This window comes from Triturus cristatus, chromosome 5_2, assembly GCF_964204655.1.
Source record: "Triturus cristatus chromosome 5_2, aTriCri1.1, whole genome shotgun sequence".
NCBI lineage: Eukaryota > Metazoa > Chordata > Amphibia > Caudata > Salamandridae > Triturus > Triturus cristatus.
The window spans coordinates 569,022,965-569,050,879 of NC_140588.1; the positions used below are offsets into that span (position 1 = coordinate 569,022,965).

General features: G+C 45.1%; 1 protein-coding gene across 2 annotated transcripts in view; it reads left to right on the forward strand.

The window, feature by feature from the left end:
* Positions 1–27,915, forward strand: part of LOC146825650 (protein AF-10-like) — a 1,293,306-nt gene that overhangs the window by 582,138 nt on the left and 683,253 nt on the right. The window contains exons 9-10 of one of the 2 annotated variants that reach the window (XM_085607650.1): positions 1,164–2,159; positions 7,020–7,306. In XM_085607650.1, the coding sequence (XP_085463776.1) occupies positions 1,164–2,159; positions 7,020–7,078 (1,055 nt within the window). In that variant the 3' untranslated portion in view covers positions 7,079–7,306. Of the gene's footprint in view, positions 1–1,163; positions 2,160–7,019; positions 7,307–27,915 lie in introns of those variants that run through there. The other variant, XM_085607649.1, reaches the window with a different exon arrangement.

The window sequence follows — 27,915 nt, forward strand, 5'->3', positions numbered from 1 at the left end:
GCAGGGCATTTCGCTGGTGGTGCAACACCTGGCAGGTTCTCTGAACACCAGCGCAGACAAGCTCAGCCATCAATGCTTAGTGAATCATTAGTGAACATTTCATATGGGCCAATCTGTCACCTTGCACACCTTCTGTGCTCCTCCTCATCCTTCCAAAGAAGAGAAGCGACTCCTGTGTCTGGACCCAAAAAGATCGTTGTTGTTCTACCATGACTGCGCACAATAGTTCCGGGTGGATGACAAGCTTTTTGTGGGGTATGTTGGCGCAAAGAAAGGTCGGGTGGTGCAGAAACACACCATCTTTCGATGGGTCCTACTCTGTGTCAAGCATTGTCAGAGAAGCAGCTTCCTGAAATCTTGCGTGCTCATTCCGCAAGAGCTATAGCACCAAGTCCAGCGCATTAGCACTCTGAGTTCTCGTCCTGGATATCTATCGGGCAGCAGCGTGGGCATCCCTACACATGTTTACTAAAATGTATTGCCTGAACAGACAGGTCCGCAGGGATGGGCAGTTTACCTGTTCGGTCCTGCAGGACTTCCTAGTTAAAATTTGTCCACAGACCCTCCTGCAGGTATGGTATTGCTTGGGCATCTATTCAAAGGTAAGGAATATGCAGCTAGAAGTCTATATCAGATGGGTTAGTCACCCTCAGCAACGCTGTATCTGGTAGAGACTATATCTAGCCGCAGATTCCTTGCAGACTCACCCAACCTCCCCACTCTGTAGACAGATTTCTAGTGTTGGGGCTGATCTCTTTCAGGGCCCTAGTTTGGGCACATCAGTATCAGTGCACTTCATGGCTCCACATGGAAAGTTGTGAAAAAATAACTGACGTCAGCGCATCTGGGTCACGCCTATATAGGTACTGAGACATCACTATCGCACGGGACGATTGATGCAGAGCCGATCAACGGCACCTACCGGCATTCAGGTGTCCTCATCGAAAAATCTTCCGGATCCCAGCCCCTGGGAAATTAAAATTCAAGAATTCTGCGGCTAGATATAGTCTCTACCAAATAAGGCATAACCGAAGGTAAGTAACTTGTTCATTAAGAATATACAATTATGGTAAAAGTTTATTGGAATATAATGGATAAGTTGTTGCTGCTGCTGAATAGCCATGGTTCTATAATACCCTGAATTGTATGCTTTACTCTTACAGAATTAAAACGAGATGTTTGCTCCACAAAAGAGGACGTCACTGTGGGCAGGAAACGTAAACTGAGCAATGTGACCAAGCTGGATTCAAAGAGGCCCAAGTCACTTAATGGAAGGAAGGCTATAGTCCCTCAGCCGGTTTCTCCTATGCCCTCTGTCGCATCTTGCATAAAAGGTACCACCAATGTGCAGAATATTCCGTCAGCCACCACTACAGCTACTGAGGGGCTCAACCTTAAGAAGTTTACAGGTGACAATGAAGAGAAATCTCATAAATGCAAGCCTAAGATTGGGAGGCCACGTAAAGAGAAACTAACTGATACAAATGGACTAAAGTTAGTTTGTAAGAAAGTTAAAATGAAAAAACTGCATAATGCAGATATGAAGACTGAAAATGTGCAACAACCTTCCCCGCCAGTGACTAAAACTGTAAAATTGCAAAATATATGTATGAAAGGTAGAGAATTGCAGAAATCGACTGTGGCAATGCCTAGAATTCCCCAAGCAATGACTAGAAACGGAAGGCCTCAAAGTACAGGTGGTATTGGTGCCAGTCATCAGAACACTGCACCAGCATTGCCAAAGGGTGCCCGTAAACAGAACCGTTTAACAAACAGTGTCACTGTGCAGAAATTATCTAGTAAAGTTCTTCCATGTTTGACCAAAGCTGTTAAAGCACAGAACCCACGGGTAAAAAAAGGAGTTAGTATGCGAAGCGTTACTCCTGATGTTGATATCTCTGTCGGCCCAAAGAATGCAAGTGCAAAGGGTGTTGATGAGGTCACCAGGTTGCAGAATATATCTCCATCAATTTCAGAGCCTGCACACTTACATAATTCAAATATACACACAATCAGTCTGAAATCCACTCCTACAGGGTCCAAGACTGATCTCGTACAAGAACCAATTGTAACCGGTAACGATTTTCAAATGTCTTTTTCCACCATGGCTAACAATCGGAACTCCCCAGCTCTACCTCGAACACCATCACCTGTTTCAGGTACGTCAAAAATTGTGACATCTATTATGTTTTTTTTTTTTATACAGGAGCAAATGTAATGTTGTTGTTTTTTTTAAGTGAGTTTTACCTCATGCGTTATTGAGGAAGAGTCCTAGAGACGCATGTAATACAAATGATTGGCAGTGAGTGTGACTAATTGAATTTCTGCAAACAGAGTCCAATGTATTTGTTGCTCTGAGCTACACAGTGGCAGATATCCTTACTATGGATGCACACCATTCTGAATTGTTTTTCCCTTTTGCCCAGCACTGCTCTTTTTCTACTTTGGCCTCATGTGATCTGGCTTGAACATGCAACTACATTTTTGTGATTCCCATAGTGTGCTACTTTACCAGTATTGCCTAAAGATATATAATACAGCAACTGACAAGCTGACCGAGGGATGGGCGGAAACAAACGTGGAGGCCGTATAGGGTTAATTATGGATCTCTTTATTGTGGTTATACACTCCCTTTTTCTTAGTTGTCAAGAAGGGAGAAAAAAAGGTTTGTTTCAATATCTGAGTTCAATGTACCGCTGCAGGGGTTTGTAAGGTACAAAGTTGCTTCTTCACTGTTCTTTCCCTTCTTGGTTTCTTCGGGGTGTTTCCACGTCTTCAAGGAGAGGTCCTTAGTAGCTTGCAGCGGAGTGGAATGACATAAAGATAGGATGCAGTAAGTATGGTTGCTCTCTCGAAGGATATGCTGTCACCACACCCAAGTGGAGAAAGTTGTGCAATAGTGAGTAGGAAAAAAAACCAAAAACATGCATATGCCGTTTGCTAGGCAGATGCTTTCTTATGGCTCCCTTTCTCTATAGCATCGTATAACAGGCTCCTATCATAGCATTGGAGACCCCATGGTTATAAAAAAAGGGAAAATAAAGGGGCGGGGTGCCTTGGAGCGGTGAGTAAATGGTGGACAAAGAAGGTGTAGAGAAAAGAAAAAACAAGCAGCAAACACTGAGGAAGTAAAAAAAGGGGGGGGGGGGGCACTAAATAAAACGCGTTCTAGGAGCAGGCTCTAGCTCACGCCCTCTAGTACTTGCCCAACATCCTCCCTTCCCCCCTTCTCCCGGTTCATGTACCGCGTGGTGCGACAACTCTCCAGAGTTGTCGCATACTCCTCTCTTCCTCCAGGACCCACCGCTCCTTCGACCAGATGTAAGATCGCTCCCCGTCTTCCGAGTCTTCGGTGGTGGCGGCGTATTTTTGGTCTAGGTTCCTGTGGGTGGCTTAATTCACCACGACCGCAGCGTCCTCTTCCTTGCTCACGTCCTCGTTTGGATCGGTCCTTTCCCCGACGCCATCCTTTTCCTCGGCGTCTCCTTCCTCTTCCTGATTTTCTCATTGGTGGCTCTGTCTCCTTTTCTGCTCCTCCCTTCACGTCGGATAGGCCGTGGGAGAACGCACCCCAGGCGCGGTATTGGTCCGACTTCAGGATCGCTGCGTCTCCACCCTGCAGAAGTGAACGAGAGTCCTTTTTCAGTGTTTGCACAAGATTCTGTCTCTCATTGTCGTCATCAAGTTGCGGAACATACAGCGACCACGAGGGCGGCATGAGGTGAGAGGTTCGGGGGGTCTGTGAATGATTCCTCACACCAGCCTGGGCTATTAGCTTTGTCAGTGGTTGTAAGCTATTTAAGATAAATGAATAAGAACAACAATTTTGTTGTAAATAATATTGAACCTTTTTCAGTTCTGAGACTGACACATTATTGAGGTCTGTGAAAAGGGTACTGGCCTTCAGAGTGTTGCAATCACTGACGGGCAGTGTGAGAAACTCTCAATGCCTTCTACCTGAGCTCCAAAGCTCTCAGTTGTGATCATTTATAGACACTTAAGGCAGTCTTAGTTAACAGTATGCATAATACCATAGTGCACAAATAGAAAAATACAGAAACACAACATCCTGGAAATAGCTAACTATCTTAAGGAATGAAAATCTGATAGAGACATCTAGCTGCAGATTCCTTACCTTTGAATTATCCCTTACTGGATCTAGAAAAATTTCTACAGCAGTACATTTGCTAGTTGGTAGAGGGCATCATCGAGCAACTCTGTAGCAACGTCATCCACCAGATGTGATGTCAACAGAGTCCATATAAGCCCACAATTTCCACGTGGATCCAGAAAGCAGTACCTCTGCCTTTTTGGCCTATCTTGATTTTTATTGACGACACAATGTGCAGTTTTCTGGATGTCCTCAGGGTCATGTGGACGACTACGTTAGCCCTGCACCCTCATTCTGTTTGCATCTGGTGTCTGGTCCTGCACTGTGACTCCGAAGGGTGCACTTCATGTCTCCAGCTTCGTTTGTCGTATTGCAGGAGCGCCGCATAACCCTTTTGGCCGGGCTGTGGTCGAAGGTCCTTTGTCGGGTGCGCTTTTCACCATCCAAGGACCCCTCAAGGGCCAGCTCTCGGAGTTCTTTGTCGACTGGTCACGCCATAGACGGTCAAAGTTGCAAACTTTCCTGACTTTGCCACGTACGCGCGGTGTCTCTGACATGCCTCAAACTCCTCCAGTTGCAGAGTCGAAGTGAGAGTCTACCCCATGCTTTCCGGTATTCCCCAGTGCTGAGGGTACTCTGGATCAGATGAGAGACTTTTTACTCACCCTTCATGCTATTTTTAGCTCTCAACCTCCGTCTGGGGCCTTTCTCTGCCACAAGGAGGCCGGAGGAGCCTTGACTGACTCCACGACAGCAGGACCTCCCTCTGCATCAGTGAGGCCCTCTGGATTAGTGATCAGCTCCGGTGCACATGCCTTTGGGGTCCCCACCTGTGACAGCAGTGTTAGATCTGCTGGCTCCAACGTCTGTGTCGACAGCTCCGATCACTGCTACTGTGTCTCTCCTCCCCGACGATGTGGGGGGCAGTGGCAGGAAAATTATTTTCGGGTTACCTTCTTCTGTTTTCAGATGAGCCCTCTGCTGTTTCCCCCGGGAGACAAGTACTTTGGTGATGTGTATGATGAAATAGGTGACACTGCTCAGCCTCCTCTGGACTTTCATTGGGTGTCTGGCCTTGATGAGTCTAGTGGGCTTGACGCTTCCCCATTCTCAGGCTTCTTTACTCCTCCTAGCCTAGCTACTGAGGCTAGCTCTTCTTTTTATGAGCTTCTGCGGAGAGTTTGTGGTTCAGGAGCTGCAACTTCCTTCTGTAGAGGTGACCATTGATCCCCTAATTTAGATGCTTCATCAGGGCCAGATGGGGGCTGAACCTGTGCTCCCCTTCAGTGAAGCCCTCTTTGATATTCTGCTGGGCTAAACCCGATCTGCCTCTTTTGACAGCCTACTCCATGCAGCTTTGGGTTCAGGCTGCTACAGCCTCCCCCTTCAGACAGGGAGTCTAAGAGTCTAGATGCTCTTGTTAGATAAATCTTTTCTGCCTCCAGTTCCGCTTTATGGTCCCTTAATATCACTTGTGTTCTAGGTCGTTCTAGGTCGTTTATCTTGTAAGTTGTGGGATCCGGTTTCGTGCCTTCTCTCCTCCGTCCCTGATGACACCCTAGAGACACTTACTCAGCTGCTTCAAGATGGTCGTCAGGTGGCTAAATTTCTGATTTGCTGTGGCATGGATACCACAGTTCTGTCGGGCAAGCCATGGCTCTTTTGGTAGCTCTTCACTGGCAGCCTGGCTACGCACCTCTGTTTTTTCAGAGGCTGTCAATCTAACATAATGAACATCCCTTTCAATGGTCAACATCCGTTAGGCGCTCAAGCTGACTCCGCTTTACACTGTTTTCGGGATTGTCGGGCTGGAGTGAAATCTTAAGCCCTGCATGTTACACGGTCCGCTCCTCTTTCCCCTGTACACAGCTTGTACGAGGTATGGTCACCTGACTTTTCTTTTACATGTGACCCATTTTGGAACTGTGCCATGAGGTGCTTCTGCATCCTGCAGGTATTTTTTTATTACTTCCTGACCGGTCAGTGACCAGTTATGATCTCCGGTATTGGGGTATATATTGTTTTATGGCCGTTTTTGGCTATCACGCCTGTTGATGCAAGGTGTTCTGTTTTTGTCTAACAAGATTCTGTTGGGGTATTCTACTTGTCTTGTGCGGATGCACTGTTGCCTTGTTCCCTGTCCCCTAGGGTTCTTCATCAGGATGCTCTACGGGCATATGTTTTAGCATTTTGGTAGTCGTTATAGGGGAAGTCACGTTTCATTATTGCTTTATTACTTTTCAGGCAATGTCATGTTCTATGAATACGCTGCTCATGTATTTTTTATTTTTATTCAGGATTAACATTTTTGAAAATATGTCGAGTTATTCAGTTCATTTTCTCACGATTATTGGGGATTATGTTAGGTTAGTGCACTCCAGGGGCAAAGCATTGTGGGTTCTGTAGTAGTGTTCATTCTTACATCGTATACTATTCTCCTGTAAATTAGGCAGTTACAAGAGTAGATTCAGCACACCTGTGGCAATGGTTTAAAAGCGGGAAGGGAGGGTGTTTGTAGTTTGATCTGTCTTGAAGCACGGGAGGAGGCATGAAAACAACGCAATGCCGGTTTAGGCTTTTCACAAGGTAAATACGGGTTAAGTGGTTTTCAGTGATAGATTAGGGTCTTTAGTTTAGTTGTGAAAGGACAGGGGTAGTTTATGGGGCAGCACACAAACTTTGGTTGCTAATTAGATGTAGGATGCACGAGCAGATTTTGTTTAAACACATTGTTTGTAGATGGGAGTTATATTCGGTTAGTGGGATCACAGAGAGGTTGGCGATGTGAGGTGATTCTGTTTTTTGCTCGAGGTGCATTGTTTATAAGTAAGTTTAGGTCTCTCTTCAAATATTAGGCATATTAGATCTTAGAGTGGTTCAGCTAAGCGCATCTTTTTATTTATTTCAGCGACCCCTGACGAAGAACCAAAGAGGTTCGAAATGCATTGGGTGATATGTAAAGTCTGATAATGAAAAATGACTGACAGCACACGCTTATGTTAAGCCTGGATTGGTCACAAAAAGCGTTTTGAAAATGCGAATAAAGTATTCAATGGCACCCATCTGTCTCCGGATTGATTGCAATTAACAACAGAGACTACGGGATTAATATGATAAATGGATGGTTTCATATGGATTATTTGGTTTAGAGTGAATATTCAACGTTTAGAAAAGTTCTTCTGAGAGTTTTCTCCGTTAAAGCTGTGCAGCAGTAGGCGCCGCTTGCAGCGGCACCTCTCTTTCAGAATCCATTTTGGAACTGTGCCATGAGGTGCTTCTGCATCCTGCAGGTATTTTTTTATTACTTCCTGACCGGTCAGTGACCAGTTATGATCTCCGGTATTGGGGTATATATTGTTTTATGGCCGTTTTTGGCTATCACGCCTGTTGATGCAAGGTGTTCTGTTTTTGTCTAACAAGATTCTGTTGGGGTATTCTACTTGTCTTGTGCGGATGCACTGTTGCCTTGTTCCCTGTCCCCTAGGGTTCTTCATCAGGATGCTCTACGGGCATATGTTTTAGCATTTTGGTAGTCGTTATAGGGGAAGTCACATTGTGTGCTTTAGTAGGATGGTGCATGGGGTTTCTCCTTGTTTCTGCCCACCTCCCCTTTTTATTGAGTCCATTCTCCTCATTAGACAGGGGGTCTTTGCCTTACACTTTTTCTGGTGCCCTTTTTTCCCTAGCAGATGCAAGGGAAGAGGGCATACTTTATGACCTAATGTACATTGTCCACTCCTGCGCTAGGCGATGTTCGTTCCTTCTTTTCTTTCCAGTTTAGCGCCTCTTTGCGCTAGTTCCCGTTATGCACGAGTACAAAGGACTCTTGTCATTTCTATTTCTCTCAAGGTTCCTTGTGGATGTTCTTTGTCGGTTTCTCGGCATGGCTGATCTACTCTGCCAACTCTTTATCTTCTATGCCACTGCGTGGTCTGTTTTTACTCTACTTCTGTCCTGCATGAAGCTGTTATTCTTTCCGCTTTTGGGCAATGTTTTTGTGCTTTGTTGGAAACATTTCCGTTGGAAACAAAAAGGGAGTTACCCCACTGACCAAGAGGCAGGGTACCAAAGGTAGGTAAAGCAGAAATTCTCTTGGAACAACTATTTTAAAGAAACCTTCTACTCAAACCATCCATATTTATCTATCAGTCTTACACATTCCTCATGCATATATATATATATATATATGTCAATGAATATAAATGAACCCTAAAAAACAATTGTCGAGATATCCAACCACAAAAGTAGCCTATCTCTATGAAAATTACTTTTATTGATACTCATAAAAACATTTTTTTAAATGCAGTGCAATACAATGTCACAATCGTGTTTACACAAAATAATAATACAAATATAAATAATATATTAAAATATTTTGAGAGACAAAAGACATGTGAAACATTAAAAACATCATTAAAATGGTTATCCCAATAGGAATCAATCAAACATGAAAAGGATGTCAACTATTCAATAGTTAAGTGGGACCCCGAAAGTTCCTTGAGTATAACTCTCAACCAACAGGGCGTCGACGCGTTTCGGTGGTAATTAGATAGTTTATGCAACCACCTTCTTCAGGACAAATAATAAGTGGTCTCTCCAATAGTTGTCATGAATTCATTACACCTATTTAAAAACACACAACTTCTTTTAATATAAAGTGAAAAAATCATATATTAAAAACACAGCACTTTATTAAAAAAAGATTTTTTCTTAGTGATAAACTTGTCTGAACATGGCTAAATTCCATGCCCTTACAGATCTAAACCACATCATTCATAATGTTACAATCCATTTTTCTAATCAAATCATCTAACAATTGTTTATGAGGGTCCAAGCGATTATTTAGCCAAAATGTGTTTCATACTCACACTTGTTCAAATCTTATCATGCTTTCCTTCTGTTTCCTCATTCTTACCCATTTATTGGGGTATTGAAGTGAATATATCTCCACCCCAAAAAACATGCATATCTGCAAGGATTACATGATGTCATAAACCCCAGTAGGGTCAGAGCTCCGGTGTCTAAAGTCCCCAAATCTTCATTTATAACTTAAATAGGGTGTGCATCAAAGGTGAAGCCTCAATACTTCTGTAAGAAGTTGGCCTGGTATATGCTGTCCACTAGTTATAGTAGGCACCCTGTACCGGTCCAAACAACCCCTTAGTGGTTATAGGTTAAAGACAACCTTTATTGAAAGCTATCCTAGTGGTAGCTATGGAGAGCAGCCTTCAGGCTAAGTCTTCAAGGAATGTAAAACAGCTTGTTTTACCAGTCTATAATCTCTTGAATAACCAAATGAAAGGACAACCACACCAGGTATATATATAAAATATATGTATTTATTACTAAACACACCCTCCAGGTCTCTTTGAGACTAGAGGTCAAAACACATAAGTTACACTTCAATAATCACTGTAAAATAGCACAAATACACGTCAGGCCCTAGGGGCGAGCCAAACCATATACTAAATTAGTGGTATAAGAACCACGACTTAACTAGACACAAGGCTTCGAGCCTGTAGAATCGCAGGGGCCCCAAGGAACCACCCAAGGTAGTGACACGGGACCAACGGGGGCCGTGTGCAGTGTGTGAACACAGCCGCGAGCTCCCGTTAGCTTCTATGGGGAAAGTCGGGGTTAGATTTTTAAAGATTAGGGACACTTAGAATTGAGTCAGGACCAAACACTTCTGGACAAAGGAAGTTCTAGGGCAGGCACCCACGGGAGCACCAGAGTACTCATGTTACCTCACCCAGGAAAGCCGGGTGCATAGGTGTCTGGTCGCGTCGTCGATTTCAATGGGAGCTGGCAAAGAAGTGCTGCTGCCTGTAAGATGCGAAGTGTCCGAAGAGATCCAAGCCTGGATTGAAGATGAGCAGAACCTGAAAGCAGAGAGGACAGAGTCTGGGTCACTAGCCAGTGACCAGGAAGGCGGTAGGCAGATGCCCACTGATGTCGGGTGATTTCAGGTGAAGAAGATGAAGCTTGACTCTTCTCGACTCCTCCTGGTCCTCGTGGCTGGACAACCAGGAGCTGGATTCGAGCTGTCCCACGAAGGATGTTTAGTGCTGCAGCGTCGGAGCCTGGATTGGACACAACAAGCCTTGGCAACAGCAACCCACGCAGAAACGAGAAAGATCCTTCGGTGCAGACCAGCAAGGTCTGTGGGACTCACCACTTGGTTGGGAGTCAGGTCACATCTGGAGCAACCAGGGAAGCCCAAGGATATACAAAGTTACCCCCTCAGGGACCCACCAGTCAACGGACCAGCGATCGCGAAGGGACCTCGAGACGAAACACAAAATGGCGGCCCACGGGTCACTCGGAATGACCAGGCCAACAATCTTCGGTGGATTCCGTGCTCAAGGTGGGGGCTACAAGGGAGCCCAAGCACAACTTCAAGAGACGTCAAGAAGTCAATGCACTTGCAGAAATGCACGGTGACCAGGAGTTCCGGTTCCACGCTACTCACGAAGGCTGCGGGTCTCAGCTTTGCTGGGGACTCTGGTCGGCCTCTGAGATGTGTGGAAATCCTCTTCCTGGGCTGCAAATACTTCGGATTCCGGCGGGAGCTTCGATGATGCAGAACGGCAAATTGCTTCGTTGGTGCCTGCCAAGCAGGGGAGTCACTCCTTGACCCCAAGGGAGATTTCTTCAGTCCTCTAGTCTTGAGTAAAGCGTAGAAGTTCCAGGATTCAGCTTCAGAGTTTCGTCCAGGAATATCTAAAGTTCTGGTTACAGAGGTTCCTTACTTATACCTAAGGAAGGGGTTGGACTAGCTCTGGGGACCCACCTATGGGAGGGTGTGGGAAGAGGGGTGGCTACACCCATTTCCTTTGTCCAGTTTCGCGCCAGAGCAGGGGCTGGAAGCCCCTGGACCGGTTTGAGCTGAACTATGCACAGGGACACCAAATGTGCCCCCAGTGCAGGACTTCAAAGCACTCAGAGAGTGCTCCCACCCAGCCCCAATACACATAAGCCTGTCTGGGAGGTGGTTACACCTCCTTGTGACAGGAAACGGTCAGCAGCAGGAGGCCAGACCCGTGTCTGTAGCATCCATTTTGTGATGCCAGGGCTCTGTTAGGTTTCTACCGGGTAACCCAGTACTGTTATGTCTCTCCCTCTAGAAGGGTAGAATTCTACCCCCGCCCGCAGAACTGGCGGGGGGGGTAGGATTCCAAATCGTTTGACACCAAACACAACATGTTTCTGTGCAGCCATCCCAAAGTTAGCATTTACCGCGAGGTTATAATGCATTAAAAGAGTATATGGTCAGGCTGCATTACAAACCCCATAAGAGAAGGGTCTCCGAATGCTGTAGAGGGGCTCTTCTCATGCAGGGACACCCTCTCACATAAGAACCAAGCACTCTGCCTTCAGGATTGATAAGGCCTGCCATACGAGTGACTTAAAGGTTTTTATGTGTGTGTGTGTGTGTATATATGTATGTGTGTGTGTGTGTATATATATATATATATATATATATATATATATATATATATATATATATATATATATATATATATATATAGTGATATAGGTAACCTATATCGCAGTAAGGGGTGCATGCACCACCTTACCCAGGCTGCAGTAGCAGACCTGTGGTGTCATTTTGGGTGGCTTTCCAGGGGTGGCGTAATACATGCTTCAGCCCCTGGTAGGCCTCTGGGGTACCTATGCCCTGGGTACATAGTGCACCATATACTAGGGACTCACAAGGGTACCTCAGGATCCAATCTGTGGTGTACCTAAAGTACATGCAATCAATTTAGAGAGGAAGCAGCTAGGCTGGGGCCCTGAATAGCAGGGTCCCAGCCAGACTAAAGTCGAAAAACAGTGAAACACCAGCAAAAAGTGGGGGTATACATGTGAAGCAGATCCTACTCTCTTACAACTTCCATATGTTTATTCATGGAATCCTTAATAAAAAAATATGGAAAAGGGTGGAGTTTTTAGTATGTCACCTTGATTTAAAAAAATAAAATAAAAAATCCTAAATTTCACCCTTAACATGCCAAAAATGTATATTATTTTACAACATACCTTAAAGATATAGGTCTTTCTTCTAACTTCTATCGAGATGCATCTATTAGGCAGTCTTCGATGTTTAAAAACGTCTCCTTGTGATGCTTGATTCAATCTGCTACATGGGCATCTTTTTGTGTAAATCTGAAATAATATGGAGTCCTGTTACGCATTCATTCCCATTCTCTGACCACCTCATACTCTAGTAACGTGACAAAGTAATCACTAAAAATAGGATCCTTATCTCCTCTCGTCTCTATTTTTATTTAAGGAGAGAAAAAAGAGGCAAACACAAGGTCTAAATCGCAATAATTCTATGCTTAGACCGGGTAACTAAAGTCTGTATCGTTATAAATACACTGAAACATTTCCATGACACTTCCTATGGCAACCCCAACATTTAGGTACTGAACTGGTTGTTCTTCTCGAACGTGGGTTCCTTGGCCACCCTCTCTTGGTTTGGTTCGTGCGGAGGTTTGGTACTCCTTTCGGATTCTTCCGGGGACTTTCCTTCACTTCTAGCGAGCGAGGATAAAGTTCCAACTCCTTGGGGGCTGGTTATCCCTTGGACTCATGAGTGAGGACAATAACGGTGACACAGAGATCCTAACTTTTGATGTCACAGGGGTTGTTGACTAGACATAGGTTGTCCCGTGAACACTGGAGATTTCTCTTTGGTTGTGGAATTTTCTCTCTTTATCTCCCTGCTCTTCCTCTGTAAGAGGTGAGGTTATTTCTCCTTTATAGTCATGGTATACTTTGTTTTTTTTGCTGTGCTTCAATGATACCTTCCGGCCCTTTTATGTGTCCTGTCTCCTATTAACACATTTTTTATGTGGCCTCCACCCTTGATATACTGTGTCAGCTGCCAATCCATCTGTTACTTCAGTTCTTATACTGATTGGTTGTGGGCCTCTGCTTGTTGTGTTGGTCTTCCAACACTCAGAGGCGGCTTCTGCATTAAGGCAGAGGAGCGTCGCCCCACAAAGAAAATGCCCCAAGGGATAGAATTTTTTTTTCTTCTTCAAAACCCTGTCCCGAGCTGAGCGTCTGGATGGGGGCGGGGGGCTTTCAGCAGCAGCAGAATGCAGTTATAGGTATGGCGCTTTGGTTTAACCCCTTCGCTGCTAGGCCTTTTCCCCTCCTGTGCTAAGCCTTTTTTGGGCTATTTGGGGTAGTGCGCGCTTAGGCCCCTGTAACTTTTTGACCACATTAGGTATCCACGCCAAATTTGCGTCCTTTTCTTCCAACATCATGGGGATTCTAAAGGTACCCAGGGTTTGGGGATTCTCTTAGAGGGTTCCCAGAAATTAGTCAAAATACAGCAACATTTTGGTTTTTTTGTGAAAAATGGGGAAAAGTGGCTGCAAATGAAAGCGTCTGGGTTTTTCTTTGCAAATGATATCAAAAAAGGGTTTGTGGGGCTGAAATCACAATTTCTTCAGCTTTTAGGGAATGACAGATTTTTGGCAGAAATCCAACATTTTTTACACATTTTTGACATTTTTCTGGTACATACCCTATTTTTGCTATTTTTTGTGCTTTCAACCTCCTTCCAGATAATGGTAAAAATGGGTAGAAAAGCAATAATGGATCCTGGAAAGCTATACATTTTTGAAAATTCGACAAAATTCTGAATTCATCAAGGGGTCATTTGTGTAGATACATCAAGGTTTCCTTATAGAAACTAACAGGTAAATATAGGAAAAATTAAAAATTTGTTGAAAAAAGCAGCCTTTTTAGTCAACGTTTTCACCTGTAACTTCTTCGAATTATGACATCTCTTTGAAAGCAATGTACCGTTACATCCGGTGGACCTTCCTGGTTGTGGGGATATATAGGACTTGTAGGTTCACCAAGAGCCCAATGAACCAAGAGTAAAAAACTGAGCAGCATTTTGTAATGTTTTTTTTTTTGTTCTGGGTATATAGCAATTATTGTGGGAAAATGTATACATGGAAAAATCGGTATGAAAGACACCTATGTATTTCTGAAATGGGAACGAATTAGAGAGTTTAGAAACAGTGCATATTTGGACATTTTCGAAATTGGGAATACTCATACTTGCATGACAATTATTGGTCATTTTTCAAAATGACTTTTTTTTTACACAATGTCTTTCATTTGGAAGGGAGAAATGCATCAAAAATCAATAGGTAATAACAGTTGCTTTACAAACCTGAACTACCCTAAGTCTCCCGATAAAAATGGTACCTCACTTGTGTGGGTAGGCATAGTGCCCACGACAGGAAGTGGCTCAAAACCTAAGGTGAATACACCCCATTTTCACACTGAAAATTTACTCTTTTTTTGCGAAGAGTCTAGCTGTAGTTTTTGAACCCTAGCCCTGCCGGCACCTAGGGAAACCTAGCAAACCTATACATTTTTGAAAACTAGACACCCAGGGGAATCCAGGATGGGGTGACTTGACTGCCTCCCACCATGGTCTGTTACCCAGAATCCCTTGCAAACGTAAATAATTGACAAAAAAAAACACATTTTCCCCATATTTCTGTGATGGAAAGTTCTGGAATCTGCGGGGATCCACAAATTTCCACCCACCCCGCGTTCCCCAAAGTCCTACGAGAAAAATGGTACCTCACTTGTGCGGGTCGGCATAGTGCCCGCGACAGGAAACGGCGCAAAATGCAACGTGGTCACACCTCAATTTTGCAGTGAAAAATGACCCTTTTTTGGCAAAGTGACTAGCTGTAGTTTTTGAACCCTAGCCCTGCCGGCACCTAGGGAAACCTAGCAAACCTATACATTTTTGAAAACTAGACACCCAGGGGAATACAGGATGGGGTGACTTGACTGCCTCCCACCATGGTCTGTTACCCAGAATCCCTTGCAAACGTATAAAATTGACAAAAAAAATACATTTTCCCCATATTTCTGTGATGGAAAGTTCTGGAATCTGCGGGGATCCACAAATTTCCACCCACCCCGCGTTCCCCAAAGTCCTACGAGAAAAATGGTACCTCACTTGTGCGGGTCGGCATAGTGCCCGCGACAGGAAACGGCGCAAAACGCAACGTGGTCACACCTCAATTTTGTAGTGAAAAATGACCCTTTTTTGGCAAAGTGACTAGCTGTAGTTTTTTAACCCTATCCCTGCCGGCACCTAGGGAAACCTAGCAAACCTATACATTTTTGAAAACTAGACACCCAGGGAAATACAGGATGGGGTGACTTGACTGCCTCCCACCATGGTCTGTTACCCAGAATCCCTTGCAAACGTAAAAAATTGACAAAACAAAAAACATTTTCCCCATATTTCTGTGATGGAAAGTTCTGGAATCTGCGTGGATCCACAAATTTCCACCCACCCCGCGTTCCTCAAAGTCCTACGAGAAAAATGGTACCTCACTTGTGCGGGTCGGCATAGTGCCCGCGACAGGAAACGTCGCAAAACACAACGTGGTCACACCTCAATTTTGCAGTGAAAAATGACCCTTTTTTGGCAAAGTGACTAGCTGTAGTTTTTGAACCCTAGCCCTGCCGGCACCTAGGGAAACCTAGCAAACCTATAGATTTTTGAAAACTAGACACCCAGGGAAATACAGGATGGGGTGACTTGACTGCCTCCCACCATGGTCTGTTACCCAGAATCCCTTGCAAACGTAAAAAATTGACAAAACAAAAAACATTTTCCCCATATTTCTGTGATGGAAAGTTCTGGAATCTGCGGGGATCCACAAATTTCCACCCACTCCGCGTTCCTCAAAGTCCTACGAGAAAAATGGTACCTCACTTGTGCGGGTCGGCATAGTGCCCGCGACAGGAAACGTCGCAAAACGCAACGTGGTCACACCTCAATTTTGCAGTGAAAAATTACCCTTTTTTGGCAAAGTGACTAGCTGTAGTTTTTGAACCCTAGCCCTGCCGGCACCTAGGGAAACCTAGCAAACCTATACATTTTTGAAAACTAGACACCCAGGGGAATACAGGATGGGGTGACTTGACTGCCTCCCACCATGGTCTGTTTCCCAGAATCCCTTGCAAACGTAAAAAATGGACAAAAAAAACACATTTTCCCCATATTTCTATGATGGAAAATTCTGGAATCTGCGGGGATCCACAAATTTCCACCTACCCCGCGTTCCCCAAAGTCCTACTAGAAAAATAGTACCTCACATGTGCGGGTCGGCATAGTGTCCGCGACAGGAAACGGCGCAAAACGCAACGTGGTCACACCTCAATTTTGCAGTGAAAAATGACCCTTTTTTGGCAAAGTAACTAGTTGTAGGTTTTGAACCCATCTCTGCCGGCACCTAGGGAAACTTACCAAACCCACGCATTTCTGAAAACTAGACACCCGGCGGCTTCCAGGGAGGTATGGCTTGCATGGATCCCCCAACGTTTCCTTACCCAGAATCCCCTGCAAACCTCAATTTTAGCTAAAAAAAATCACTTTTTTCACACATTTTGGTTTGGGAAAGTTGTGGCATCACCGGGCTCACACAAATTTACCACCACCCAGCGTTCCCCCAGGTCTCCCGGTAAAAATGGTGCCTCACTTGTGTGGGAGGCCCAAGTACCCGCGGCAGGCAAGGGCCCAAAACGTAGTGAGGTGACATCAAAATGGCCTATCGCAAAACAACCTGGTTTTGCAAGGGGGGTCACTTTGGTTTTTGACCCGGTGCTGGGCGGCCATCTAGGGAAACCTACCAAACCCACACATTTCTGAAAACTAGACACCCGGCGGCTTCCAGGGAGGTATGGCTTGTGTGGATCCCCCAACGTTTCCTTACCCAGAATCCCCTTCAAACCTCAATTTTAGCTGAAAAAATTACTTTTTTCACACATTTTGGTTTGGGAAAGTTGTGGCATCACCGGGCTCTCACAAATTTACCACCACCCAGCGTTCCCCTAGGTCTCCCGGTAATAATGGTGCCTCACTTGTGTGGGAGGCCCAAGTACCCGCGGCAGGCATGGGCCCAAAACGTAGTGAGGTGACATCAAAATGGCCTATCGCAAAACCACCTGGTTTTGCAAGGGGGGTCACTTTGGTTTTTGACCCGGTGCTCGGCGGCAATGTTGATGTCGCCTCACTACGTTTTGGGCCCTTGCCTGCCGTGGGTACTTGGGCCTCCCACACAAGTGAGGCACCATTTTTACCGGGAGACCTGGGGGAACGCTGGGTGGTGGTAAATTTGTGTGAGCCCGGTGATGCCACAACTTTCCCACCCCAAAATGTGTGAAAAAAGTGATTTTTTCAGCTAAAATTGAGGTTTGCAGGGGATTCTGGGTAAGGAAACGTTGGGGGATTCACGCAAGCCATACCTCCCTGGAAGCCGCCGGGTGTTTAGTTTTCAGAAATGCGTGGGTTTGGTAGGTTTCCCTAGATGGCCGCCGAGCACCGGGTCAAAAACCAAAGTGACCCCCCTTGCAAAACCAGATTAACTATTGTTCCTACAGCGTGAGAATTTTGGAGTAAAATTGCAAAGAAAATGTGGCAGACATTTTGAGGTTTGCAGGACATTGGGGATAAAAAATTTTTTTTTATTTACAAGAGAGACATCACCATGAACTCCCATGGGTTTTCAACAATATCTACAGTTGGTGGGTTATTCTTACATGGAAAGTGTACCTTGGCAGAGAAACTAAAGACAAACATTGCTGCACAACCATCTGTTCCTCAAACACCACACACATACTGGTTGGATTTGGCACGAGGGCGAGTCATGGTTCAGTGTATTAAATTTTATTAACTAGAGATTTCACAAAAATGAAATGCACTGTCAATAATTAAATTCACTAAAAACCAAACCAATGACTCGCAGCTCGTGAGCTGTAAAGCCACGTCAAGGCACCAACCACTTTACAGGCCATTCACACACCTTTCATACGTGATACAAACAAGACCATTCGCATCAACAGGTACAAAAGCAACACAGTACAAAATTCACCAAAAAGGGACAAGGTACACCCTGCTTCAGAAAAACAAATATTACTGCACAGCCATCTAATCCGCAAGCACACACACATACTGGTTGGATTTGGCACAAGGGTGAGTGATGGTTCAGTAGATACAATTGTATTATCAAGTGATTTCACAAAACATGAAATGCACTGGTAATAATTGAAAGGGTGAGAAACTGAACCATTGACTCACAGCTCGTGAGCTGTAAAGCCACGACAAGGCACCAACCTCTTTACAGGCCATTCATACACCTTTCACACGTGTGAAACATACAAAACCATCCACACCGGCAGCCGCGGGCCCATCACATAACAAAACTCACACCAGCACACAGCGCCATTCAAGGGCCCATCACTTTCACACGCCCACAATCCAGACACAGCAACTACACATGCTGATGGATTGCGTGGAGTGGCACTCAGCTAGCAGTGTGTGTAGTGACCAGCAGAAAGTCACTACTCACACGCAGCCAGCCGAGCTCCAGTCCACACACACCGCTAGCAGAGCGCCAGTCCATACACTCCGCTAGCAGAGCGCCAGTCCAGGCACACCGCCAGCCAAGCGCCAGTCCAGGCACACCGCCAGCCAAGCGCCAGTCCAGGCACACCGCCAGCCAAGCGCCAGTCCAGGCACACCGCCAGCCAAGCGCCAGTCCAGGCACACCGCCAGCCAATCGCCAGTCCAGGCACACCGGCAGCCAATCGCCAATCCACGCACACCGCCAGCCAAGCTCCAGTCCACTGACACCTCCAGCCAAGCACCAGTCCGCACACACCACCAGTCCACGCACACCGCCAGCCAAGTACCAGTCCACGCACACCGCCAGCCAAGCACCATTCCACGCACACCGCCAGCCAAGCTCCAGTCCACGCACACCACCAGCCAAGCTCCAGTCCACGGACACCACCAGCAAAGCACCAGTCCGCACACACCACCAGTCCACGCACACCACCAGCCAAGTACCAGTCCACGCACACCGCCAGCCAAGCTCCAGTCCACGCACACCACCAGCCACGCACCAGTCTACGCACACCGCCGGTCCATGCACACCGCCAGTCCACGCTCACCGCCAGCCAAGCACCATTCCACGCACACCACCAACCAAGTGCCAGTCCACACACAACAACAGCCAAGCGCAAGCCTACACACACCGCCATCACATTTAGGATTTTTTTAGAAAAAAATAAAAACACAAACAAATCGCAAATAGATACAAATCTTCTAACAGAAAATCATCAAATAAATACATTGCACTAACACCATCCTTGAAACAGAATCAAATTATCCAAAGAATACAGACCAGGCAGTTCACTTTACCACTCATGAATGCTCCCAATAATTCTTTCGCGTGTGGTACGCTCTAAAACAAGCAGGAAGACACAGTGCAGGATGAGAAGGACAGTCGGGGCAGTACATACGACTCTCCTTCCACGTACCTCTTCGCCAACATACTCTACATCTCCTACTGGGAAAATCTTTTGAGGGTGTGGGAGGAATGTGATCTGGAAAGTGGCGATCTTTCAATCTAGCAACATCCTCCACCACTCCAACTCTAGGAACACTTGCCTGTTCCACTACAACAAGGCTGCCTATTACAGACTCCTGAAACTTAGCAAAAGTCATCTTTGACAAGAATCCTGGAACACAACAAAAGCATTAAACATTGCCAAGTGGAAAAGATGGAAAGCCAACTTCTTGTACCAAATGTAAGCCTTACGAAGAGCAGTGTAAGGTTCCAACCTCTGATCTACTTTGTCAACACCACCCATGTGCCTATTCTAGTCTAAAATGCACACAGGTTTGCGCGCTTCAGCGACCTGACCCCAAACAGTCACAGGTGCAGTGCTTTCATCATGGATGGTAGTCAGCATGTAGACATCTCTCCTGTCTGAAAACATCACAGCAAGAAGCTCCTTGCAACGCAACGCACTGCACTGTCCCCGCACAAGCTTTTGACAAACAAGTTCTTTCGGGAAACCTTTACGGTTAGAGCGGATTGTGCCACAAGCAACAGTGTCCACTTTGGCCAATTCCCTGAACAACCGCAAACCAGTGTAGAAGTTATCTACATATAAATGGTGGCCTTTGTTGAAAAATCCTCTACCAAGTTCCCAAACAAGTTTCTCAGTCACTCCAAAAGTGGACGGACAACCAGGGAGGTTAATCCTAGATTCATTACCGGTGTACACCCTGAAATTAGACACATATCCAGTCCTACTGTCACACAGCATATACAGCTTTATTCCATAGCGTGCCCTCTTACTAGGAATGTTTTGCCTAAAAACCAAGCGGCCCTTGAACAACACCAAAGACTCATCCACTGCAATTTCTTTTCCAGGGGCATAAATCTCAGAAAATCGATCAACAAAGTGATCAAGGACAGGCCTAATCTTAAAAAGACGGTCACAATCAGGGTGATCTCATGGCAACGCTAAACCCATATCAACAAAATGCATCATCCGAAGCAGAAGCAAATACCTGTCACTACTCATGACTGCCGGAAAAATAGATGTTGCCATCAAGGGACTGCTAGACCAATATGAAGACATTGATGGCTTCCTTAGCAAGCCCATCAAAAAAGTTAAACCCAAGAACTTCTTCATCTCTTCAACATTTGTGGGAGTCCACCGGGTAGCTATAGAGTAGGGCCTAAGTCTGGCACTGTTGTCCCTCAAAAACTGTTCGGCATACAAATTAGTCTGCTCAACAATCTCTGCCAAAAACACATCGTCCATAAACAACTGAAAAAAATTTACCGGCAAAAAGTTTTCAGTATTCACTCTAGTCCCTGGAACACCAGTAAACTCTGGCAATGCCGGCTGCACCATGCCAGGGGCAACCCAGAGGTCATCACTTTCAAAGGGAAGCCTTGCAGCCCCAGCCTGCAGCCCAGAAGCCTCTTGCCGCACTACACCAACGGGAAGCCTTGCAGCCCCAGGCTGCAGCCCAGATGCCTCTTGCCGCACTATCGGCACATCAGTCTCCTCTTCTAACACAGGCACTTCATCCGCACTAAGAGTATCTTCATCATCCGATGACTCCATACGGAGAGAAAACTCACTGCCAGAATCGTCCCTTGCCTCCTCTCCCTCAGATGCAGAGCCAGTCTCTGAACCAATATCAGAGGAAGACTCAAACAGCAAACCAACAACCTGCTGAGAAGTAATCCTGCGGCTAGCCATTATACTTACTAAGATTGAAGACTGCACAAACAAGTCAACAACAACCAACAATGTGCAAACCAAGTAAGTAAAGAAATGTGTACCTTTATCACAATGATCAATGTACTCAAAAACTATCGAATTCAATTACAAGAGACCGCTACACTCACCAGAACCTACTTTGCAGTGACACAGCAAAAACCAACGATATCCAACTAGAAAGAAGAAAAAAAAAATGACTCACAAGACAACAAAATACACATCGAGCACAAATGCAAACAGTTTTTGCCAAGGGGTCGCCTCCTCATGCAGAAAAATACATCCCTGGTGTCTAGTGGGCTTCTCTGCCCCCCTTGGGAGCAGAAACGGACAAAGACGACCGATCTGCCCCCACGGGGGGCAGAAAAGTCTTCTAAATAATTAGGCCACAAAGGAAGCGACCCTTGCCCAAGGGGTCGCTTCCTACATAAAGAAAAAGACATCCCTGGTGTCTAGTGGGCTTTTCGGGCAGAAAGACGACCGATCTGCCCCCAGGGGGGGGCAGAAAAGTCTTCGAATAATTTTGCACCCCTAGGAAGCGACCCTTGCCCAAGGGGTCGCTTCCTACATAACGAAAAAGACATCCCTGGTGTCTAGTGGGCTTTTCTGCCCCCCCTGGGGGCAGAAACGGGCAGAAAGAAGACCGATCTGCCTGCAGGGGGGGCAGAAAAGTCTTCGAATTATTTTGCCCCCCCAAGAAAGCGACCCTTGCCCAAGGGGTCGCTTCCTACATAACATAAAAGACATCCCTGGTGTCTAGTGGGCTTTTCTGCCCCCCCTGGGGGCAGAAACGGGCAGAAAGACGACCGATCTGCCCCCAGGGGGGGGGCAGAAAAGTCTTCGAATAATTTTGCACCCCTAGGAAGCGACCCTTGCCCAAGGGGTCGCTTCCTACATAACATAAAAGACATCCCTGGTGTCTAGTGGGCTTTTCTGCCCCCCCTGGGGGCAGAAACGGGCATAAAGACGACCGATCTGCCCCCGGGGGGGCAGAAAAGACTTCGAAAAATTTTGCACCCCTAGGAAGCGACCCTTGCCCAAGGGGACGCTTCCCAAATTCCAAAACACACATCCCTGGTGTCTAGTGGGGCAGGGATGCCCTGCTCCACGATCGCGACGCTGTGCGTGATCGTGGAGCAGGAATGCCCTGTATTGAGACATCAGGGGAGAGGAAATACTCTTTCCTCTCCCCCGATGCCTCAATACTAAAGATATCACCCCCGCGGCCCCCACCGGACAAGCAAACCTACCTCTGCTCCCTTGGACGCGCTGGAAGAAATGGATTCCAGCGCGTCCAACGCTTCCTGATGACGTCGACGCGCGCTGTGCGCGCTGACGTCATGGGGAAGCGTGGGGGGGCTCGGGGGTGGCAGCGGAAGCTCTTCCGCTGCCATCCCCCTCTGTGGGGGCACGATCGATGCCCCAGGGGGGGAGCGCCAGCGCTTCCCCCGGGGGCTGTGCTCATGACGGAGCGGTTCCGTCATGAGCACAGCCCAACCGATGCTCATGACGGAACCGTTCCGTCATGAGCATCGAAGGGGTTAAAGTGTTAGATAAACAACAGGAGCATGAACCCGTAAACCTCGTTGAGATAGGGTGATAATGTAAACTACAACAATTACTCTCAACTGGTATCAGGCAGTGACGTCCCCCTTCACTTCTCGGATTGTTTACCTGTTCCATCCTTGTTGATTTATTCAGGACTCTGGAACCCCGGTTACCGAAATGCCTCGATTCACTCTTTTTTACCTAATTGCCTGATACGAACGCAGTGTTGCCAGAACTGCTGCAACTCATACGAGTTCTTTGCCCCCTTGACCACGAGTTAAGCCTTGCCCTTACAGAACCGCTAAATTATATCGCCCTTCTTTAATCGGATTAAGCCCCCTTTCATCCGTTCCCAGAATTACATTGGATCTACCGGTTCCCCACACTAAGAATCTCTCATCCATATAGCACTGTTGTGAATATTACAACCCAGTCCCGATGATGATCCCAATTTAACCGGATCGAAACTCCGTCGACCTTTCAGCACAATTGATGGCTTTATGGTTCTTTAAATTAATGTACAATTACTTTTATTGTTAAAAATTGAATTTAGAACCTTTGTAATTATTGTTCCATTATTCACTTTCACTTCACGTTGCGCCGTCCCTTGCTGATCTCACCTTGTCACTTGCGTCGCCGTCTCCGTGTCACATACACTTTAAGCACCAAGTACAAGTCCGGGTTGTCTTTATGGTATATTAATTTTACGTACAGTGCTGTTACAACTGTTCCATTATCTTGTTTATTTAAATTTATACATGTCTTCATGTAAATAATCTTTTTTGTTTCAATACAGTATGTTTTTTCTTAAATTATGCTTTTTCGGAGTCTTCCTTTTCTCTTCTGTAATGTTTTGTACATGCAATGTATCTGTCTGTGTTGAATGATACCAGTTGAGAGTAATTGTTGTAGTTTACATTTGGTTTAAAGTGTGCATCCCTTTTTGGCCGTCTGCCTTGTGTCGGCAAGCCAGACATGCACAGTTTAAGCCTCTCTAAACCAGCTGTCCTAGACAGCTGGGTTAGAGACAGCATAGGGCTCCAGTGCCCTCGTGAGCGGCAAGAGAGGCCACTCCCTCCAATCCTGGCTGCATGAGAGCAGCACCAGGATTGGTTAATTCAGTTTCCTGGAGCCTGCCTGTCAGCCAGCCTGGAGACCCAAGCGAGGGGGAGGACATCACTTATACATGGTAAGTGGGGTTATTTTTTCACTTTTATTTTTGCCTCGCCACACTTCCTTAAATGCCAGCCGTCACTGCCCACACTTATTATTCTGTCTTTCTCCACGGCTTCAACCAGCTTTCCCCCCCCCCCCCCCCCCTCCTTTTCTGTCTGATATTCTTTCTTTTAAGATGGAGACTGGTTGCCTGAATATGCCTCCCCTGTGTTGGCCTTTGTTCAACTCGCTCTTTTACAGTCTAAGATAGTGGTCTTCGTTGCTCTATTCTAGCAAGTTGTTTTTCACCTGTTATTTTCTCTTACGGTCATCTCTCAGCCACCGGCTTATCACCATTCAGTCGGTAGTCTGGTTTTATGTCCAATTGCTTTTCTTTTTCTTGGGGGTGTGATATTTTCCACTTCCTCTATACTTTTATGCTGTACCATATGGCTGTTGCTGGCCCCTCGTAATCATATCTCGGCCAGTGACTGCTGTTGTGAGACAGAATCTAGTTCCAGATTCCTTACCGACCCACCCTCCTTCCTGCTCTGCGAACTTGGTTGTCCTTTACTTTTCCATATCACTTCTGGCATTCTATTGCTTTTCAGTTTAAAAATCTAAAATAAAATAAAACCATGAATAACTTATTATAACGTTTTACAAAAAGAAAATTCTTTGTGCACACTGTTTCCTAGCAGTTTAAATAAGTGGCTCTGCGTTCTAGTACGCAAAGTGGTCAAGGAAGAAACTGACCTCCGTGCTTCATGGGAGGGCTTATATGGACTGCCAACGTCACATCTGGTGGAAGACGTTGCTACGGAGTCGCTTGACACTCCTTACCAATGCTCAGAGGTACTGCTGTAGAAACTTTTCCGGATCCAGTCTGGCACCTGTGGATAATTCAAAGGTAAGGAACCTGCAGCTTGATCTTGTCTCCACCAGATAAGGTGTTACAAGAGGTAAGTAACTTATTCATTAAGTAAAATATGGAATCTAAACAAACTAAACTGCTGCCATGGGCTACCATATCATTTCTTTTTTACATTAATTGTTCGAAAATTGAGAAGTGTTTTTGCCAGTACATTTAAGGACATAAATATAAGGACTGATAGGGACCTGTTTCAGTGCATGTTTTAATTACCACCGGGCCTGAGACCCGAAGGGACCCGACCGACTTAAAAGCCTTGCAAATTCCACAATACAATTTGATATATTCCTTTACTTTCACTAGGGCTCTAAGTTGGATGCAAAAAGTGGGGGGCTTCTAAAAGGGACAAGGCCCGTGTAATTAAGTTTCTGCCTTAATAGTGAACTAAATTTCTGTAATTTAATGAGTACAACTGTGATTTTGTTGTAAATCATTAATATTTAAAATACTTCAAGTCTGAAATTGTGAGACTGAATTTAACATTGCTGAGGACGGTTGAAGGGGTAGTAGCCTTTTGTTTGTCTGAACCACTCGTGTTATGTTTACTCTTAAACATGAACGCCCTTTTTCTCTCCACATCTCTGCTATCTACATATCGTGCTCTTTATGTCTTTACACTTCATCACCCTCTTTTCACTCTCTCCTGAATGCACATCCTTTCATTTCCTTCAGTTCATCAACCCCCACAACACCGTATGTATCCACACACTTTTAAGCATTGCATTTTCTTTTACATTTACCTTGGTCTTGTTTCGATAACTGTGTACCTTCACAATCAACAAAAAGGTGTCCCACTGCTAAAAGACACTTACCAAGAAGGAGGTTATGTGCCATGCCTATACTATATTATTGCTGTTTCAATTCATGTGTGTTCTTTGCTCTCCAGGTTTTGGGAGGCCTAGGTCTAGTGTTTTTGACTGTTTGATGAACGGGCAGACCGAACAGTTTCCGCAAGGACAGGGACCTGTCACCAGAGGGAGGTCTCAAAGTGTAGTTTGGCGTTCCGGTCCTCTTTGCCATGTGTTGCTATGGACCAGTCTGTCTCGATACTGTATTGCTTCACCCTCCTAAATATTAGAAAATACTGCCCTCCCACATGGAGGCACAAATGTGGCGAAGCAATAACTACTGGAAAGGGATTTCACTCTTATAAAATGAGGCACATCAAAATACTGTTTTCAGAATAAGGCATAGCGTTTTATTTGTGCAACACTCTCTAACAAAAAGGCTTTCCCAGATGTCAAATGAACAACATTCAAACGTGTGTGTGTGTGTGTGTGTGTGTGTGTGTATATGTATATATATAGATATACACACACACACACACACACACACACACACGCACACACACGCACACACACACGCACACACACACACACACCAACTCCAGTTTTCCCTTTTCCTGGATACCAACACAAGAACTCTGGTCTGTATTTTATAAAAAGATTCTCTTTTATTGTTTCGGTAACGCGTCTCACCTGTGTCCACTGGCTTGCTCACACCAACAACGCAATTGCCATTACGCCATTTAAAAACTGCAAGTACCCGATCACGTGGTTCGCTGTTTACAATGCAAAGGAGAACAGACTACATCACTCATCGTGTTAAATTCAAAGTTACTGTGTGAAAAGACATTTTTGAACAATTCAAAGCATTACATTTTCATGTTTTAAATTTGCATTGCTGTTTAAGTTATACGACGCAACATAGGAACTGTTTTTGGGTATTTTCCCATAACTTTCATTTTTGTTCAACCAAAGTTTTAGCGACAAGTGTCTTATTTAATCAAACAACCTATTGGAGATCGTTAAAATACTACAATGTGCAAAACTCGCAGGGGAAGTAAAGTGCAATTATCATTTTGTTAAAATCCATATTAAGTCATATGTATTTTAGATATTTACACCACTAAAAGCCTCTTTAAAAATACATTCTTTCTATTGAGGACAGTTTCATCAAAGTTCATTAATCAATTCTGTTTCGATAGGATACCAGTTCACCATGCGTTAATAATTTGGATTCTCAGGACTTCAGAGAGATTAATTCATGTGCCTAATGTAAAGCGATAAGAATGATATAAGTAGATAAAACATTATTCAAATATACGGTCAATCTCTAAAGTGCTAGTGCAATGTGCAAAACTACAGTGTGCAAATATTGTCAATACAGCACATTAAATAACAATTCAGTGCAAAATACGATAAAGTGCAAGTGCTATGATCGTAATTGACTTAAAATTCATCATCAATTCCAATATTTTTTTACTTAATAACCTCTAAGAACCCGCTGGTGTATTTTCGTTTAGTACCCTCAAATCCAAATGTTAAATTACATTAGTGCCAATAATCCCACAAATTGATATCCAGACTCTAACTGCTGCGCGCATTCTATTCCTTTTATCTTTAAATTTTTTATGCAGCAATATCTTAACACAGCAACTTCATTCATTTAAAATCAGATTATGAATTTTCGGGACTTGTTTAAAATCAGCCATTTTCTTGTGGATACTACTAGTGGCTTAGGTGTACATGCAAATCCTCATCTGTGTTCATTCCTGACAGGATTCTGGTGTTAAAATGCATTATATATTTAGACTTCATCTGTCGCAATCTCCTCTCTCTGTTCCTGCCCCTCCTCATTTTGGGTACCCGGTCTATGGCAAAGTAGGTCAGATCTTGCAATCTGCCTTTGTTTTTTTTGTTTGTTTTTTTTTTCAAAAACCTTTATTAAGAATCAAAGGTACACAGCAGAGAGCCTACAACCCTTATGGGTCGGCCGCGGTAATTAACTTGCATATGTCTCGAAGCACACAGCCCATATGCCGTCAACCCGGAGGTACGGCGGCGTTGATGGATACCGGTGTACCAAGGTGTAGCTAGTATGTGGCAAATCTAGTGTCCTTCAGAATGTCCACCAAGATATGGGCAGAGTGCCCCAAGTTGCATTACAGTGCCAAGCAATCGAACTAACAAACTTAACAAACTCCCCCCCCTCCCTCCCCTTAGCTACCGGTCCACAC